The 17,784-nt window shown below is 40.5% G+C and overlaps 1 protein-coding gene across 4 annotated transcripts in view; it reads left to right on the forward strand.

The window, feature by feature from the left end:
• The window catches only part of celf5a (cugbp, Elav-like family member 5a), a 179,325-nt gene extending 163,709 nt beyond the window's left edge, over window positions 1-15,616 (forward strand). For 2 of the 4 annotated variants that reach the window (XM_087174967.1, XM_087174970.1), the window contains exons 8-12: window positions 5,866-6,081; window positions 6,402-6,494; window positions 7,689-7,832; window positions 10,454-10,617; window positions 11,120-15,616. In XM_087174967.1, the coding sequence (XP_087031093.1) occupies window positions 5,866-6,081; window positions 6,402-6,494; window positions 7,689-7,832; window positions 10,454-10,581 (581 nt within the window). In that variant the 3' untranslated portion in view covers window positions 10,582-10,617; window positions 11,120-15,616. The remainder of the gene's footprint in view (window positions 1-5,865; window positions 6,082-6,401; window positions 6,495-7,688; window positions 7,833-10,453; window positions 10,618-11,119) is intronic. The other 2 variants (XM_087174968.1, XM_087174969.1) reach the window with 2 other exon arrangements.
• Window positions 15,617-17,784: the final 2,168 nt, after the last annotated feature.

Below are 17,784 nucleotides of genomic sequence, written 5' to 3' on the forward strand. Positions count from 1 at the left end.
TAATATCAGAATCTGTTTTTAGGATGTGGAAGCAGAGTACTTCTCTGCTTCGACAGAGGTTTAATTTATGCATTAAATTATTTCATCAACCAAATTACAGCTCAAAACAAATCTATAAATTCTGACATTTGACAGCTGTGTTAAATGTACAAAGGAATAAAAGGTAGAGAGGTTAATGTCCCCAATGAGGGCAATTGGCCATTGATAGGTATGCTACCGCCTTCCCGAATTACACATTCCGCTAGGCATTAACATGAAGCTCCAATAGTAGTTTAATAGATGAAAACACCCTTCTGATATTGAGGTAAATTCGTGACATTAATCTTTTATTGAAATGATCAGTATAACCTCTGCAACATAAAAAAAATCGTGTTTGTGACAGCAAGCCGAGGTACAAAGAGGCTCAGAGGTTAAGGGTGTTACTCTGAAAACAATGAGACATCCATTTGATCAACAGATGCAAAGCATTTAAGCTTGATGGTGCATAAGCCGTTTGCCAGATGGTTCAGCTGATTAGAGCATGTATCCTTACAATGATGCATGATGATGCTTTTTGAAAATAATGTTCACCAGGTGCCGCTCCCTGAGTGCTGCAGAAGAAATAAAAGTTAAACAAAACAAGGGAGAGAGAGGAAGAGAAAGAGAGGGAGAGGGGGAGATAAAGAGGGTGAGAAAAGAGGGGGGGGGGTGGATCCCGCTGGGTATATGTGGTGAGGAACACGTAGTGTCAAGGATGCTTTGTTAGGATGTGAGAAGTGTGTAATCAAAGTCACTCTAATGTTCTGTTGCATGGTGCTGCTCTACACTGAAGATGTACATGCACAAGCCCATATTACACAAAATATGCTGCAGATGCTCCACATCCAGAGACAACCCACTCACAGGCAGGCTGGATGTGTCCTAACATCCTAGCTGGAGATGAGTATGGTTACATCACTGATGCGGAACATTTCCATGGCGACAAACACCATGAAACTAATGAGCTGTTCGACAGCTCATTGTCAGTATGTGCACCTGCCATCCATGACGCATCATACATGTCATACACGCTCTTTATATTCAATGTCTAGTTCTGAAACAAATGCTGATGGCAGATGAGGTTAGATATCAACTAACCCACAACAAAATATCAAAAAAGAAATCCCCAGCAGTACATGGTGGTGTCGTAGCTGATGATGAGAATTATTGAGAATCCCAAAGATTCATTGTTGGAGTGAAACGTCACTTCAAAGCTATTAGAATCACAACACAGTTGTGTAGTCTGTTGAGAGCCAGATGAAACAGCCGGGGAAATTAACACCTGTGTGTCTTAATTGATGGTGTGACCTCCGGCTTACAGCCCATCTCGAACAGTAAAAAACGCATTCTTTGTAGTTGCTTTCTTATGACTTTACTTTTCCGAAGATGAATTTAACAATAATTTTATCTTCAAGGACAAAGGTATCAACTTAGAAACATGTTCAGTTACACAAAGGGCCGTTTTCCCTCAGATATAAATGTCCTCTCTTTCAGTTTAAATCAGGCCTATTGCATCAGAAGCATATCAAATCCCGGCAGCGGAGGTGAGCAGCTGTGTGACAGCAAAAGGATTCCCTGTTCCTGGTGTGTGCAAGTACTTTCAGACAGCACAGACACAGCGCTCGCCTGGACCAAATCTGGTTTGTGTGAGCAAAACTGAGCTCCGCACGAGCAGCAGAGCTTCACAGGCTGCCCATCTGGTCTGCTCAGGGATCTGAAAGTCGGGGGCATCAGTATGGTCAGTGCATTGTATGTACATTAGCCTCAGGAGTGGGGCAAACAGCACTAGTGGTTTAGTAGTGTGGAAAGTTGCTGTATTTAGTACTAAAGGTTGATGGCTGAAGTTTTAAGTTGTCTTTTAAAAGAAAAGAAAATCTGAAAATAAATCACACATACTTTATTCTTATTGTATTGTTATGTAATTATTATGTATATTTAAATATATTTACATTTTCTTTGTGTGGTGTGACGAGGTGTGATAATCTGCCCATGAAGGTTACTGTATCGCTAGGGGAGGCTTTTCCACATTGTAACAGGAGTTTAGGAGGTCTGGTTTAGACTGGAATGAGACACCGCGAAAGGCAAGTGATGAAGTGCCTGACGTATGGTGGAGCTCGGAGGTCCACTGATGTGTGTGCAGCTTGTACAAGACCTGAACAGCAGGGAAAACAAGCAGTGTCCTGGCCCACTCCAACAGTTTTTAGGGTTTTCCTCTGGATTTTGTCAAGCAGGCCAAGGTGACTACCACCCAACTGCAGGACAACACTCAGAGACACTGCAGACCTGTGCTTTATAGATTGTGGCTCAACTCAGTGAAGTTTCGACTCTCCTCAAACCTCAAAGCTGATTTGGACCTCGGCAGTTTGCTGTTCAGTGTTACTCCCAGAAAGCTGAGCTCCTAGTGGAACACTAAAGTGCAGCTCCTCAAGAGCAGCATTGACTTTGGATTAATGGTTCAAATATATTTTTATTTGCTTTCCTAGGTATTTATTTATTCATTTGTCAGGTTAACTTCCACATCAGCCCAGAGATCTACAGAGTTCCATCATCAGCGTACAAGTGACAAACATTAACAAGTTCATCAGAAGAGATGAGACAAATAGGAATAAAATGTAACAGATTAATGAAGGTACCAATGCTGCTCCCTCAAAGATCACATCAAAGTGTGTATCATTGATATTTGCTATGATGGCTGCAAGTTCTTAATAAACTTACAAAATTAAAGGGAAATACCAAAAAGAAAGTTGAGATGTAGGACACCTTCACTCATAATAAGAAGTGGCCTTTAATTGGAAGGACGTTATAGATCCTACAAACAGTTGTATATAACATTATTAGTAAGATTCATCCTAACACAAATTTTGTATTTAATCACCTTTAAAATTGTATTTTGATGTGCATTTAAATGTTTAATAGATTTAAAAAAAAAAAAAAAAAGAAAAAGAAAAAAAGAATGTGTATAAACGTGAGAGACACAAAGTTAATTAGGACATTTTTTGTCACATTTTATTTGCTCAAATATTCAAATATTTATGAGTATTTATTAGTACTGTCTAAAGGATGGTATTCAAAGTGAAATTGTTTTTTTTTTGGTGTACCAACTGGCTTTTGAAAAAGCTTCCCTTCCCATATTCAGATTTGTTATTTACACTTTCAGAACCAGGCAGACATTTTCTCTGAGTCTAAATGCATGACATTTTAAATCAGTTAGATGAAAGCATCTGTTTTGAGTGCTTATTACTTGTTCCAGCAAAAGACAGTCCTTGTGCTGGTAATGACTGCACTCTCCAGTATGGGTATAGCATTCCTCGTTGATTTGAATGTATAATTAGCATAATAAATACATCTGTCGCATGTGAGGACTTCTTTCATGAAGCAATCATCGCACAGAGCAAATCAACTGTTTTCTCCTCTGAGAAGCGGCCTGCAAGAATATGAATATAATTCTGCTTTCATAACATAAATTTATGTGACATACACATATACATACTGTTTAGCATTGTAGACTTCTTTCTTGCAGTAATAAGAGTGGAGAAATGATAGTTAAGTGCTCGCTGTATAGAATATGTAATCTGCTGACCCATAGCTTCGTATTCAGCCTCGCCAGAGTGAGGAACAACATGTCATTATTACAGGCCAATACACGCAGCACACACTGACACCAACATGTATATCTGCACTCTTGTGTGTGCATTGTAAACTGGCTATGAATACAATTTTCCACAATGCAAGAACTATATGTCCACTGAGGTATAAAATGAAAATGTCTTGTTATTTTCTAGTTCAGGACAGTAGGAAATACTTCCCCATTTCAACTGAGGAGAACATTTTCAGGGTCTGCTCGTGTTGGATATTGGGCCATTGTGGCAGTGAGGATAAAGATGATGACTAGGCTACATAAATTGCTTTCTCGTGTAATCATTGTTTTATCAGGCAAGGTGTTGCTTATTGTCTTTTCCTTGTATCATGACCCCATTCTCTGATCCAGTACATGTATAACCCAGCCACTGTTATATTTTTCAGCATTGAATTTAGTTTAGTTATTGGGTGTGAAACGTTTCAGAGCTTTCTACAGTATCGATGCTTCCTTATTACACATATGATTCTCATGCTTATCCTCTGCCGTGACATTTCCAAAATGATAACCTGACTGGACTCGGTGGCCCCAATCTGTTACTTGTGTCATGTGTTCTCCTTTAGTACAGATGTCATGTCCAAGTGCTGACCCTGGATCTTATGCAAGGGGTCCACACTACCACCTACTACCACTGCTACCCCTACTACCACACATACGTAGACGCACGCCCCCCCCCCCCCAGCACTGCTAAACCTTGGGAAATGAATTTGCCTGATGATGGAGAGGGTGCATTATCTGGCGGTACAGTAGAGTGCGTGTGGCCCGGGCAGACTAGCTGTCTCTAGTCCTCAGAATAGGAGCGGCAGTCTCCTGGGTGCTGGTAGGAGAATGGGCTGAAGCTGCAGTCTAATTCATCACAGCTCCGCAGGAAACAAGCAATCGTGGGGAGGCTTCAATAAAAAAAGAAAAAAGAATAAAGGAAACCAGTGCAAAAGACACAACAGCTCTCACTGGACCTGGCAATTCCCTCGGTCACCACAGCAGTCAGTGTGACTGTCAGACTCCTCATGACTTAAATACTGAAACAGGGAGAGGAAGAAAAAGATGGAAATGGAGAAGGAGAGGAGGAGAGGAGAAATCCCATATGGCTATGTAGTTGATATTGCTCAGTGGTGGGAGGTTTCAGCATGTGATGTACAGCATATTTACCGTTGCATTAGCATAAATCTCAGAGCATGTTATGTGCATACTGGATGTGATTGTTTACCCTATCTGGACCACCTCTCACTGGGGGTTCTTTACTGAGGCACCAGATTGTGGGGATATGGCATGCTGGAGGGTTTCCGTGACAACCTGGGCTTTCTGTCCAATCAGGGCGAGGGTTTCCAGATTGAGAGGTGGTCCTCAGGGGAGCTGTACTTCAACAAGCTTGGATGCTTTGCCACGGAGCAGCCGTTTTAGAGAGACCATCACACAGTGAGATTCTGCTCAAAATGGGTACTTTGACGTTCCCGGCATAATTGGAAACACTTTTCAAGGAGGGTCCTTTTAAAATGCATTGAATGAGAGAGGACAGGGAGCATCCAATTTCGATTCCACTCATGAACCTTCCTGCAGCTGCCTTTCAGGCGTGTACCATATATGTTATGACCCACCCATTTGTCAAACTGCCAACTGTTGTTATTTTGTCTTTTTTTTATGATGTATAAAAGTAAGAGGCATCTTTGTGTTTTTGCTACCTGCCCATTCAAGCAAATCTCCCTCTGTAATCGCCATTCTATCTAGTCCAGATCTTTTTTTTCTTTTTCTTTTTTTTTTTCCCCTCTCAGAAGTTGCATAGTGGTTTCATCATCTTGAGCAGTAGGAGCCAGCAGGGTATCGCACAAACACTACAGACAGGCTCATTTTTCACAGGTTGACTTCCCAGCTATCCTGCAGGATGTGTCACGACAAACGCCAGATATGTGACAGTCTTACGTCGCACGCGTGTCCTTGCATTAGAGGGGAGATGCAGTGTAGCTTCTGGTCACGAGCTTTGTCTTTGTGTGTTTGTGTGTGTGTGTGTGTGTGTGTGTGTGTGTGTGTGTGTGTGTTTATCTGCTTGTGCAAGTGTGCGTGCAAGACTTTGCTCTCTGTACGCAATAGTAAAGCATGTGTTCTATGTGTACACTTGTTTATGTCTGAACACATTATTACTGTGTTGCTGTATCATGTAGAGCCGTGCAGATGGAGTCGTCCTGATCCGGTAACAGTGAACCTTTTTCCCCCAGCAGGCCTCAGTTCTCCACCAGCCAACATCACCACCTCCGCCGTGCCCAGCATCGTCACGCCCATCGTCAACGGATTCACCGGCATCCCTCATCAGCCCAACGGACACCCTGCCGTGGAGACCGTGTACACCAATGGCCTGCCGCCCTACTCCACCCAGAGCCCCACCGCTGCGGACACCCTCCAGCAAGCCTTCACTGGAGTACAGCAATACACAGGTGAGAGCCAGGAGCGCTCTGCTTACTATACTGTATTTCTGAGGTTTTTACAATCTGCCGTAAATGCTAAATGAGAAGCAGCAAAGACACAATTACTGCAGGGTAACTACTAAGTGAGTGTGAGTCTGTATGTATTCAGATAATGTAGGACACTGCCTTAGAACATAACATCAGAGAGCCTTTGATTACACATGTAATGCTTGTGTGATCGACCTTAAGCATCCTTGACACCATTCTCTGTAGGATCCCTGTTTTTACACTCCTCTCTCTCCTTTACATCCGTCTCCCTCCTCTCTCTCCCTCTCTCTGCCTCCCTGCAGCGATCTACCCAGCCACCACGCTGACTCCCATTGGTCAGACACTGCCCCAACCACCCCAGGTCATCCAGCAGCAGCAGCAGAGAGAAGGTGAGGGTGAGAGAACATTATTACTTTTACACTTCACACATCTCATCCAGTGTAATGGGTATATAAAGAAGATGAGTATGAGGGACCAATATTGCTTTTACACTGCACACCTCATTCTGTGTAATACATATATAAAGAACGTGAGGGTGACAGAAGACTATTACTTTAACACTGTACACATCTCATTCTCTCTAATAGATAAATAAAGTGGAACGGCTGAGAGAACAGTATTACTCAATGCAGTTCTCATCTCATCTTAGGTAATAGATATATAAAGCATGAGGAAGGTAGAATAATGTTAATACAACTATATTATACTGTTCATAATGAAAATAGGTTATACATTATCTGCAAAGGCCCATTCTTTGCGGTAATTAAAGCTTATGATCATATTCTCAGCCAGCAGAGAATAGTGGCAGTGCAACCCAGATGGATAAAATGAATGAAATTGTAGATAGACAAGTTGCAAGAAAACTGTGGTAGCATATATGAAGATATTCAAAGTAAGCAATGTGATGATTTTCACCCACACCCGCTGCAGGTTTGCAAAATAAATATTAATTCAGGTTGCATTGAAACTGTGTATTTAACAGTGAATTAGTAACAGCAGCTCTTTCAGTTTTCAAATTTAGAAATAACTGTGTCACACAGGAAGTGTGGAAGTACGAAGCCATATATGACGCAATCAGGATATCAGTTTTGCACATCATGTACAAGGACGTAGCCACTGTTGTGTTGGGGAGTGGGAGAATGGGACAAATAAATATATACATGTATTATTAATTAAAAAAGAGTAGTAGATCACGCTAGTTACTTGTGAAAGATTTTGATCATCATCTAGATTTAGTCCTTCATATTCACATTTAATCTGAAAAGTTGGTTAAATGTAAATAGAAATTTTTAATGTGTTCTCAGTATCCACACAGTATCAGCAAATCAAGGCAAAAACTTTTCAATTTATTCTTGTGCGTTTAAGAACAGTAATGTTTTATCACTGATAATGTCACAGACAAATCCTGGAAATCTATTTCCACTTATCTTAATTTAGTCAACATGAGAGACTGCATAGATGAAAATAACAAATTCACAGCTGTTTCTCTCTCCCTCACCCCCTTGAACCCCCCCCCTCTCTCCCTCTCCCTCTCCCTCTCTCTCTCCCTCTCCCTCTCTCTCTGTGTGTCTCCCTCTCTCTGTATCCAGGCCCAGAGGGCTGTAACCTGTTCATCTACCACCTGCCACAGGAGTTTGGAGACAATGAACTCATGCAGATGTTTTTGCCCTTCGGCACTGTCATCTCTTCTAAGGTCTTCATGGACCGGGCAACCAACCAGAGCAAGTGCTTCGGTGTGTTTTTCTCTGCCTCTCACACTGACTTCTACTGTTTTTGTACATCGTTACTGACTTCTGACTTTTGTTTTATTTTTTCAGGGTATGGTTATACTGTGATTAAATATAAATCTTGCCTTTCACATAAAGATGAAATGATGGCAGGTCTGCACAGGTCTCTACTGATTTATAATAAGAAAAAAGTAAATGATCCATACAAGAGAAAAAACTTTACTTCCTAGTTTAATAAATACATTCAAAGTAAATGCGTAGTGGGTGACAAGAAGATTCATCACAGCTTTTATTTTTGAATTTTCATACTTTTACAACAAATTGATATTTGTCAAAAATTGTAAAAGAGAAAAAATATACAGTTTGGACAGTCCAGTATATATAACATATATATGCACTACAATCTTAAATGTTGTAGATTCTGATGACATTTGAGCACATGGACACAGAGGACTGAATGATCTTGTGATCTTAGCCCTGACTGACTGACTGACCTGAATTTGCATCTTGATGACTGCTGTGTTTTGGCACCATGGAAAAAAATGTGCTGAGTACATTGTGGCCAAACTAGCCATGATGCAGTCAATCAGAGTCCATGTCCTTGTTTCTGTTTGGCAGCTGTGTGACCTGGAAACCTTAAGGTGCTGTATCAGCATCCACGTTACCGTTCTGTAACCCCAATATCTGTCAATACCCTCACTGCTGAGGCTGATTCACACACCTCCACACCTCCTGTCCCATTTAGCTCTGTCAGCCTGCACATACCAACAAGCCCCAGGGCTTATAAAAAACTTTGAGGAGGCAGGCAGGGATGTTGGGTGGGTGGGTGGGGTCAAAGGACAGTTATGGATCAGCATTTGTTTTCACTTCAGGGAACCCAAGAACCCTAGGCAAAATTGATCGGCGGCCCTGTCTCCCTGGGGGGACTTAATAACATATAAATTCATGAAAGAAGAGCTATTTGCAGTATTGACTTGTACACTATGCATTTACAACATAATGTTAGGCCTGGGGAAGGATGGAGCACACTGGTGTAATTAATCTAGAAAAGAGAAAGAGGGGATAAACTTAGATTGATGGTGTGTAAAAGACTGGGAAACAGAGAAAGAGAAAGCGCACACTCGTGTGACAAGACTGAGCTGAGGGCTTAGAGCTCTAAGCCCGCATCGCCTCTCCAGCTCATCTCTGTTCCCCAGTTCGAATGTGTTAACCCGATGACGGGTTAGGAGGTCACCTCGTTTCCCTGCTTCTATACTTGCTTCAGACTTCCATTCAGCCTTCCCTCCTAGCTGCCCAGCCCTCACCCTAATGGGCTGACCAAGAGCCGAGCAGGCCAGGCAGACATATCCCCCAGGTGGCTTTGGACGTGGAGAGGCTCCTGCTGTTTTTCATGGGTCATCGACTGTTCCTAATGACACCACAGACACAGGGGAGCGCATCAAGTGGAGACACACTCCACTGCAGTTTCTGGTCACTGGATTTTCAAGACTTTATTTTTACACATGATGGAAACAGGATGTTCAGCATAGGTTTGAGGAGGGGTGTATTTTAGGGAAATGCTCTGAGGGGTTTTTGTGTCTGCAGCAGACCTGTCTCCTCATGATGAACTATGTTTGCTCTTGTTTTGCTCATACTACTTTGGGCATTGGGTTGTCCTCATTCATTTATGTATTTTGGACTTTCTAGGGATGTCAAAAAGCCACACGGTAAAGGACATTATTAAGTTAAAAACAGCAAATATTAAGAAGGATGACCTGGTTACTATAATGATTAGCAGTAGACTACAATGTGCTGATATAATTCAGATCACCGGTTGTTTACGAGAGCCAGTAAAATTTAACAGGTAAAAAGTAAAAAATGATGCTTTCACTGCTACCAAATATTGATAAACTCTTATTTCCCTCTGTTTATTCATTACAAAAGAAAAATATTGACCTCAATTCAGCTATTTCTTCCATCTTATTTTATTCTTGTTTAAAATCAGCAGCTGCATCCTTCTCTGTTCTCTCTGAGGGATCACCAAGCAGTTTGATATTAAATCTCTTCCCAACAAAAACTGTCAACCAGGAGGCAACATTCAGACAATGATGCCTTTAGACGGTTACCCCCACACACACTTGTTGCATTTAGAGTCTCACCATTGTCTGTTATTTTAGCTTTAACTTGATGAAAAGAAGCAGCTGGTCAAAATCTAATTCCAACACGTTGGTTTACACTAAACTCTTTAAACAAACAAACTTGAAGGTTATTTTTTTCAAATAACTTTATAGCATATTTTCACAGCCACTGAGCGTTTGCTAGACAGCTCTAAGGTGCAAGCTGCCTCACCAGTGCCATCTACACTCCTTCAGGTGGGAGACAGGCCAGCCATGATGATCAAGCAGTGAAAACACAGATATTTTTTTATACTGTATGTCTCGCTTGCTGTTTTCTTTTTAACATGTATGTATATATATATATATGTATATCTATACTGTATATACATATTTGTGTCTGACTGTCAGTTGAGTCATTTGTAATAAATATTATCTGTAAATAGTGACTGAAATTGTCACCTTAAAGACCATTTGTGACACTCATAATTTCCTTGTTTTCATTAGAGTTAATGAATTTGTGTTTCTTCACAGGCTTCGTGAGCTTCGACAACCCTGCTAGTGCACAGGCAGCTATCCAAGCCATGAATGGCTTTCAGATTGGGATGAAGAGGTTGAAAGTCCAGCTAAAGAGACCGAAGGATGCCAGCCGCCCTTACTGACACAGCCTACCTTCAGTATTCATTGCAGCAGCACAGGTGAGCACACAAAGTGTCAAAGCACCGTCACTGGTTCAACATTCAGATCCTCAGCATTGCTGCTGTTGAAGCTGAGGATTTAGCTCAGGTTTAAAGAGCGTCACTTGCTTTTATCTGGCATGCTGATGGCCAGACTTTCCATTTCTTATAGTGGCCTGAGCATAAGAGCCTATAGTTTTCTTCTTTATTAAAAATACTACATGTTCAGTGTAAATGTAAATGTAAAGCTCAATCCTTTAAGGTTTTAGTATCTGCAGACATGTAGAAACTGTAAGATTGGATTTCATATGCAGCACAGCAGGCGTATTAATTATGGAAAAATCTGTCATCATCGTGATTGACAAAGATTGATTGGTGTGCCAGTGTGGGTTAGCTCTCTCCAGACCATTACACTGATATAATAGAGCCATATTGAACTATCCAAAGTTTAAAGAAATGGATCTCTGGAATGACAGTTTAATGAGCAGTCAAATCTGAAATTGCCTTCTTCTTCTATTTCCAGGTTTTAGAGGACACGTGAAGATATCTCGGAGGAGTTAAACTTTTTTTCTTTGAAAGCAAAATATGTTTTAAAAAAATCAACACATAAGGAATTTTTGAAGACATATCAGCATTTACTTATGAAGATATAGGTTACGGCAGAGAAAGAAGAAGCGAAAGAGGAGGTGGCGCTTCACCGGGGGACTTAACAGTAACAGATGGTACAGTGCAAGAAAGACAAAAAGAGAAAAAAAAAGAAACTGACAAAAGATGTGATGAGACTGAACAACAGAACTTTTTCTTGTTGAGACTTGAATTGTTAATTAAGCAACAAACTAACAAACAAAAAAGCAGCAACAACAAATAGATTTCTATATACATATTATATACACATATATATAAGGAAAGAGGCGCTTGTGGCTTTTACTGTACTGGACAAATGAGGGTTAAAACTTGAAGATCAAGAAAAGCAGTGGAAAAAAAGAAGCTATTCTATACGTCCACTGACAGACTTTCATTCTCTTTCCCTCTTTCTCTTATTCTCTCACCGTCTCTCTCAGCAAGCGCAGAACTATGACTCTTGGAGGTCACCGAGGTTTCCATTAGCAACAGTAGAACTGCAAATCTTTCACCCCTAAGGGACCAAAGGACCAAACATTTTTATTGTTCTGAACAGTAATATATAGTATTAATGATACTAATACTACAAACTACTACTAATAATATTACAAGTTAAACTTAAGAAGAAATACTAGCTTCAGGTTGAAAAAAAAGAGGAAAGGGGTTTTGGTTTCTTTTCCTTTTACATTTATAGCTACTGGGTTTGAGAATATTAAAGCAAAACAGAAAAAAAAATGTATAAAAAAATAAAGCTATACTATTTTAGTGGCGTAGAATATGTGGGTTAGACATTGTTTCGAGCATGTTCAGATATGTTCTTTTGCCACTCATTGCTCCATCTTATCTCAGTATTTCATCTCGGAGGTGTGATCTTTTGGTGTTATTGTGTCGGAAGAAGAAGAAAACAAGTCCTGTAGTGCCAAAAGTGACATAATAACAGCCTCGCCAAGCAAACATCACAGATCTGCGGCGTATTTAGCCATGTAGTGCTGTCCTCTGTTCTTGTCAGCACATTGCAATTCCATAATTGAAACAAGAGTCATTCTGTGTCATCATTAAAACCTTGATATTACAGATAATCTGACCATAAAGCACTGTGGTAAAAGTGCCACCCGGCTGAGCTGGATACGCAGCAGTAAAACAGCACAGCATCTGTAACTGCTTAATAAAATATACAAATGAGCCTGACAGCAGTTGTAAAAATTTCCATCGGCGTGTCACAGTGGTCCCTGCCAGGTCGTGCCCTCTCCCGCTGCCAAGCTCCTCCAGCTGCTCTCAGCAGGCGAGAGCAGACTCCCCTCCTCTTTCTCCTCCCCCCTCTCTCTCTCCCTCTCTCCTCACCTCCAAGTGCCAGCATATCTCTCTCTTAATAGGGACCATCAGTTCACGGGGGCCCGAGAGCTAACCCACGGCATAATTAGGATAATGATAATATTGATCAGATGGAGAGCAGCACCGTGGGGCAAGAGATGCACAATCAATTACACATTGGCATTTTGAATGAATTGACTAAGTGACAGAGTTCATTTTTCTCTCAGTGGCTGGATGGGAGTCCTTTCTCTCTCTTACTATCATCCATAGTCTCAGAGGGGACCCCAAACCTGACAGAGGCAGCATGTCCTGTGGGACATGTTGACGGCACTTAAATCTACATCATTATCGCAAAGAAACTAGAAGGTTCAGAGGTTTAGGCTGCAACAGAATCTGTACATAGAGTTTAGAGTAGATTGTACAAGTTCTTCAGTGAAGAGCAGCTGTATTTTTTTTTTTTCCAAAGGGTATAATAGCACAGTAAGAGCTTGTACACGGTGAGGAACAGCCTGGCATTACCAGCCTTAGGAGGTCAAATTAAGAGCAAAATGATCCATCAATTAGACAGCAGCAGGCCTGTAAGTGTGGCTGCTACAGCTGCTGCTGCTTCAACAAGATGACAGCTTACCATTAGCGCCGGTCACACATGGCTCCTATACAGTGTGGTCACGACACATCACGCCGTATCAGATATGACTAATTAACTAAACTTGCTTCATCTGTGGTGATGCTTTTTTACAAAAAGACACAGGACATCCGAGATGAAATCTGCTTTTCACAAGTTATTTGCTTTTCCTGATTCATCCCTTTTTGTTTAAATAATATATAAATATATCCATTTTAGTATCAGATTTGTTCAGTTTACATTCTCTCAGTTGTCTTTTAATTTGGATTTTTTTTTCAGCAAGCCGTTCATGTGTTCAGTTGGCTCTCTGAAGCAGCTTGCCCCTCAGGACTCTGTGAGACCTCAGCGCTCTGATCATCGCTCTAAACTTTAGACACATCAGTGCTTCAGTCATCAAATCACAGTGTTGTCTCTATGGGCCCATCCACACAAGTAGAGTCTTCAGAAAAAAGGACTACTATGCCTCTGTAGTCTGGTACAACAATTGTTATCAGCAGAATGACTGCCCAGGTCCTGATGACTGTATCCTTTCTTTTGTTTTTACTGTGGCTCAGCCATTCCTTTTTATTTTTCTGCTCCACTGGATCAGTATTATTAGAGAGGGGATGTTGCATTTATTAGTAGACCTTTCACAAATGTTACCCTCATTCACTGTATATTGTTCTGTTGCAGGAAAAACTTAGATGGTGTAAGAAGGAAGTCTTTGAAAATGCCTTTTCTCATCTTGAATTGCCAAATTATGCAAGCATATCCACTGCATCTCCTCATCAGACTTTAAATGTGCCAGATTCCTTGATATTTTATGATAACGTATTATAAATGTGTTACTTTCAGGAAATGTTCATTAGTAGAATGAAATATTTGATTTTGTGATATCGTATAACAGTGTAGGCAGGGGGGGTCAGTTCAGGCTGTTATGATATACAATAGGTACAATAGGCTTTTCCAGTGAAAAGGGTAGATTTCATATATATTTGCCAGATGACAGCTTTTTTCCCCCCTGGTGAGTTACTGTTAGTTTCCTCTCTCCTGTCAGGGCCCAGCAGCTTTAGGAAGCTGTGATATATGCCCTCTTTTCCCCGGGCCATACAGGGCCTTATAAACCCGCTCAAAAATCTTTTCTTATGGGATTTCTACTGGAGAGTTTTTTAAATTATTAAAATCAAATTAAATTTGGCCTTCACAACAGCTTGGGTAATGCAAATTAAAGATGCCAGCTGTGGCTGAAATTTAATGAGTTTGAAAAGATGTTGAGTTAATTTCATTCTGCCAAGAAAAAAAAAAAAAGAAAGTTGATTGAGCGCAATTAAAACACTGAAGGTTTGTGGATGGGGACAGTTTCCAACCTGATTGAGTTTACAGTTGTGTATGTAGTGCATAAGCCTGGATATACATATCTGCTATATGATTCAGAAAAAAGGAAGGAAAGTAATGAAAAGACTAAAATCCAGGAAATGAAGTGAGTTGTTTAACTTTCATGAATCGTCAGAACTGAAACGGCAGTAATGATTCCATTAGTGTTTTACATAAGCTGCATGTGGTCGAGCTGAAGTTTAACTCTTACATTGTTTTCACTCTTGCATCTGTTTTTATCATTTTTTTTTAAATATTTGTCATCCTACCATGGTGCCCTTTCAATCTCTGAGCATGCTCAATGGGGGGCAGGGAGGGTCAAAGATTATGATTATGGTACTACTCGTATTAACAATATGATTCTTTAACTATGGTTTGAATGCTAAGGATAGTAGCTTATTATAAATATGAAATCTGTATATTATGGAAAATCAGCACAGGACCTTTCTTTGGGTAAATATAGGTTAGAGTTTGAAATGGAGGGGGGGGCCGGGGAGGGGGGAGGGTTTCGCTTTATAAAGATCTTAACTTTCTGGTTTCTCAGCACAAAGCATACAAAAACATATAAACAGCAGTATGGAGTCTGTGAAGTAGACTTTACTGACATACAGGGCGCAAAAAGAGGAATCTCAGTACTATTCTTTAAACCTGGAGGAGAAAATGCTGTTTACAGGTTGTATTGTTTTTCTTTCTTTTTTCTTTTTAAAGGAGAGCGCCACCTGTTTTTGTGGCAGCGTCAGTACAGCATGGATTAACTGACAGGGAAAGCAGTATCTTTTTATAAAAAAGAAAAACTAAAAAAAAAAACTAAAAAAAAACTATGTGTTCTGTATTAGCCTGAGAAACCAAACTTTTTTCCCCCTGTTGAAATTTCTTAATACTTGCTGCTTAGATTACTTCATATTAATGATTAATGATTTAATAATTTTATATTTAATTATCGGCTCAAGTATGTAACTTGATGTTTATTTATTTATTTATTTATTATTTTTATTTATTTATTTATTATTTATTTATTTAGCCAGTTTTTTTTTTTCTTTTATGATTATGGTAAGATAAAGATATGTATCAAAAGAAATGCTTATTGGGGCTTTTCTCTCTTTCTCTCCTTTTTTTCCAATTTTACAATAAAAATTCAAACTGGATGTTTTGTTTCTCACACTAATATTGAATGAAGTGTTGAACCACGACACAAAGAGAGGGGGAGTTGTTGCACAAGGCATTGCTCCGCTCCAGGACCTTGAAAGTTGCACGGTTCAGATGTTGCAACCTCTTACAGCTCGGCACCTTGGAATCTGTTACTGACACCTTATCCATGTTGAGTGATGAAACTGTGATATCAGGGTCATTGCCCTTTAAAGGATAACTGGGTCATTGCTTCACACTCTACACACTCTACACACTCCTTCAGTTAAAACAAAACAAAAAAAACCATTTTACAGTTCATATTTTTGTGGCAGCAGACTTTGAGCTTAGAATTCATCTTGAAATTCTAGATGCTGCAGCTGGTAAAAACGAACCTATTTCATCCTCATGTAGAAACTCTGTTGCTGTTTGTGTAGGATGATTTAAATGATCTGTTATTGTGGAAGGGTTTACTAGTTAGCAGGTCACCTGATGCTGCTCTGCTGCAGAGAGATGAGTGAAATATGTGTCAGGATAGTAAAAGAATACAAAAACAAAACCACTGCACACAAACATCAGACATTCTCAGTCGGGAGGTGTCAAGCTGAGGCTGTAATAGAAAGACAGGGGAACAAATAACATTATCATCTTGACAAGCAGTAAATTGATATAAGGAAGGCGGCGAGTATCCGTCAAGTTTACATAACTATTGCATGGCTTTGATGCCAGAAGCTAAATCTGATGCAACGTCTTGACAGTTGACTTGCGTCTGCACATACACCTTGTAATCATCATCTTCATACATCAGCACTCACTGTAGCAACAGAAGCAGTACAGCTGAGACACCACATTCATGTTTTGAAGAGCATATGAGGAATAAAAAAAAAGGAAAAAGAATGGGAGGGACAAAAAAGTAGAGCCACTGGCTCATGAAATAAATTGTCCCAATTACAATAAAGTGTGGCTCTTGGTCAGTGTGCACGGCAGGCAGTTCATCTTTATTACAATCAGTTAATGAAAATCAATCCCCCTCCTGATAAACTCTTATCTCCACGGCCTTTGCACGCCCCTCGTGCAGGGAGATAATAAATTAGGGTAATATTGCCTTTGATGAGGGAGTGAATTGCAAATTATTGTAACTTTCCAAGATTTATGATGCAGATGCTTAATTTCCGAGCTGGGTTTTTTGGGGCGTCAGGGTGCCAGGGGGCCATTTGTTAAAAGTTTGGTGACACAGGCTCGTTAATAAAAATACACCCTCAGACAGCCAGGTGCTCTCAGCTGTTCTCTACTGTAACAGTAGCAGAGAAAACGCTGCTGAAATGGCAGGAGCTCCGAGCTTGTAGGATATATCCTTAGACGTGGCATTTTACCTACAACACAGAATACACATGAAGAGGCAGAAACCCAGGGGATGTAATGTGTTTACTAAAGTATGACTGCCAATCATTCGGTTTTATCCCCCCACCCTCCCAAAATCTCTATCACACAAGCCAGGAGCATATGATTTGATATGTAGGTCAATACCCATTCTGCAGTGAGCCAGTGGGTGAGGTGTGTCTAGTTGCTTGCTGTCACTCTGATTATTGAGGAGACACAGAAAGATTGGGTTGGTCAGGTATGAGAGAGCCTGTGGTATGAGATAGCTGTATAATCGCTGCGAGTAGAGCTGTCTAAAAACCACACACACACACACACACACACACACACACACGAAAACTCCCAGAGAAATGAGTAACTTCTTGCTCTTTGTTCTGCAGCAGTGACCCATGTAACAGGGTGTAATGTATGTACACGCTGGACGTTTTCTGTTCGGTGCAACAATCAGACTCTTGAGTGCATCATTAACCAAAATGCTTCAGCGAGAGAGGGTTAGGGGTCTAACGAGTCGTCAGGAACTGCGGGAATGATGCAAGGTGATCATTTAAGGAGCCACTTGTGAAACTGGAGGAAAACACAATCTCACACGAGCAGCTGAATGAGTTTACAGCTGCGGCTGACCGACATCTTCAGCATCATTTAGTATCAATGAATCCAGCAAGAGCGTAAACTGCTAAAATGCAACTCATTGAAGATGTTTTCTACATATATGTATAATGTACATTTGAGGCCTTCAAGCTCCTCTCTTACTTGAGCTATGATACCTTAAACAT

This window comes from Seriola lalandi, unplaced genomic scaffold (genome assembly GCF_002814215.2).
Source record: "Seriola lalandi dorsalis isolate HSWRI2012SDOR001 ecotype SW California unplaced genomic scaffold, Sedor1 jcf7180002054402, whole genome shotgun sequence".
Lineage (NCBI taxonomy): Eukaryota > Metazoa > Chordata > Actinopteri > Carangiformes > Carangidae > Seriola > Seriola lalandi.